This window comes from Sabethes cyaneus, chromosome 3, assembly GCF_943734655.1.
Source record: "Sabethes cyaneus chromosome 3, idSabCyanKW18_F2, whole genome shotgun sequence".
Classification (NCBI taxonomy): Eukaryota; Metazoa; Arthropoda; class Insecta; order Diptera; family Culicidae; genus Sabethes; species Sabethes cyaneus.
The window spans coordinates 254,392,413-254,395,103 of NC_071355.1; the positions used below are offsets into that span (position 1 = coordinate 254,392,413).

Consider the following 2,691-nt stretch of genomic DNA (forward strand, 5'->3'; position numbering starts at 1 on the left):
GGTAACCCAGCGGGGGTGAAAAACAAATTTGAACATCAGAAAACCTCTCTTGACTAACCTTGGTTCAAACAATCTTCATTGAAATTTTAAATTTCAAAAGTAATTTTAATGCCCAAAATAATCATCTGTTCACCGCAATATTTAAATTTAAAAATTAAAAAAAAGAAAAGTTAACCAATTCAATTCTACTATGTGTATTTTATTCACGACAGATACGTATTTCGCCTCTTATTATTACGAATTACGAACTCTTCGAAAACAGACACTGAGTAGCCTTGATTTAAAAGCTGGGTATACGGAATACATCAAAAACCAGACACGATAAATGAAACCATTCGCCGCGGTGTTGAGTCCACACAGGAAAAGAGTATAAATTTATAATAAAGTTACGTTTTGACCACAACAGACCTTTGAATGAGAACACATAATTCGCTAAATCCTGTTTGAAGAACTTTTAATAGAAAGTCACTACGCGTTACAATATATTACACTGTGGATTGTAATCATATTAAATCAATTGCAGATTTCGCTTGCTTTTATCGCATGATTGGCCTGGAAAAATTAGTTTAGTTATTGTTATTAGCAATCTCAGCTTACTAGAAAAGACACTATTGAAGACTCACTGTACTGAACACCACTAAAAGTTTTATTGAATATTTTTAGCGCAATCTTTTTATCTATATTAAAAAAAAATTACTTTTCATGAATGCGATCTTTTGAAAATCGAAAATAAAGGTTTTGCATTAAGCACACACTAGCAACGGCATTAGAATAATTCATATTGGTAAAAGGTGCCTTGCTTTTTGCTTGCCGATAATCTTGTGTGTACTTAACGATGATAACAAAGAAAATGAGGCGCAAATGATTTTTTAGTTTTCCCCTTTTCCAGTCCTTCGTAGCAGCGCTGCAGCAAGATCCTTCTTCATTGCTGCTTGCTGATTTGTATCAGCTAATGACTGAATGCTCCTCAATCCGTTTATGATGTCCTTAGTTTTACCGAAGTAAATTTCGTTTAATGTATTGCGAATTTTATTTTCCATATCTTCTACAATGCGCCCTATGTTGGCAATATGAGGACTGCTTTCACTAACTGGTGCATCTTGTTCAATCTGCAAAATTAAAATATTTCTTCTAATTGTAAAAGCTGCATGAAATCAGTTTGTACATACCTGCCTGGTTAGACTACCACCAAGGTTAATCGTACCAGAAGCATGTTTTTGAGTTTGTAGCCAAAGCATGGCAGTTGAAGTTAATTTATAGTGAGCGGTTCTACCTGAACTCTTTTCTTGCACCTCTACAACATGAATCGAATCCCAGCATCCTTTTGTCTTCTGATTGCCTTCCCCTGCCTTTTTTATCAAAATCACTCCAGCGAAACCATGATCAAGATCCCATAGATAAGCAGAAGATACACCACCTTCATAGTACATTTCGCGGTATTGATCAAAGGCATGATTTGCTTCTACCTCAAGCTTACGTAGGCGTTCAGAAGGCATTGATCCATCTTCCAGTGGTGGATCGTATGTATTCGACCAAGGTGATCTATATGAATCACCATCTCGATTGTAATCACATAACAAATAATCTTTTCCTGTCTCCTTATCTTTTGCTATTTTCAAAGGCTGATCAACTGATGTTAGCAAATCTTCGCACAAAGCTGGAGCAAGGTCAATCAAATCGATTAAATTTTTTTCGATTTGCTGCGGTGGAAGCCGTCTCATTAAATCCAAAGCGCAATCCATTTGCTGTTCCGTCTGCAAAAAAAAACATGAGTCATTCACTAAGCTGGGTGTGCCTCTAAAGTACGTAAATCATTATTGATAAACACACTAATATCTAGCTATAAATTCTTAACATTATTAAAAATTACCATTGTACAATCGCTACAACTTATAGAGTTTTATCACAGAACTTTCAACACAAAAGAAAAAAAACCAAGTGCTGCCCTGTCTTATCCCTCGTTCGACGTTTGACACATTTTTGCCATTTGCCGTGCGCTGACTTGCCAATCAGGGACACGTTTGAAACAGAAATATAAGAGCCAAGGGGCCTTCAAGGGGATTTTTGCGTTACATTAAGGTCGGATCACATTGACCGTCAGCATCCATCAACGGTAGCGTAGTGGGGACTAATAACCTTCCATTTAGGCTGTGAACGCTGTGAACCATTTCGGAAATTTTTTAACTTTTTAGTTAAAATTTGTCAGTTCGATAGTTATTTCTCCTCGAGTGTTTAAAATCAGTTCAGAATGCGAACCATTTCATATTTGACAGATTGATAGTTGTTTTACTCAATGAGAGCATATATAAGGTAAGGATGAAGATATGTTTTTATAACAGCGAATTTATTTATTCAGTCCAGGTTGGAATTGGATGAATTTTTGGTGTTCATTTGCTCCTATTTGATAAATAAAATTTATCTCATGTCATTTCGGGTTGAATAAACAAATTTGTTATAAGTTAAACATCCACACATTGGTGAAAAACAATTCAAGGAAAAATCAGTGAAACACATCGAAGCCCTTTCCTCACTTGTGTCATATCTCATAGGCTCTTAGAAGCGAACCAGAAGTCAAAACTAACCATGCTCTCGAGCAGGGTTATTTTCGAAAAACCATCGAACTGTCAAATTTTAACCAAAAAGTTAAAAAATTCGCGAAATGGTTCACAGCCTAAGCATTTTGCGTGACAG

At 35.8% G+C, this 2,691-nt stretch overlaps 1 protein-coding gene across 1 annotated transcript; it reads right to left on the reverse strand.

Moving 5' to 3' along the window:
• Positions 1 to 443: 443 nt before the first annotated feature.
• LOC128742284 (F-actin-capping protein subunit beta) lies at positions 444 to 1,888 on the reverse strand. Its single transcript, XM_053838607.1, has 3 exons — positions 1,871 to 1,888; positions 1,170 to 1,754; positions 444 to 1,109 (listed from the first exon to the last, which is right to left on the reverse strand). Exons 1-3 carry the CDS (start codon positions 1,871 to 1,873, stop codon positions 870 to 872), a joined length of 828 nt encoding a protein of 275 aa, XP_053694582.1. The 5' UTR covers positions 1,874 to 1,888; the 3' UTR covers positions 444 to 869.
• Positions 1,889 to 2,691: the final 803 nt, after the last annotated feature.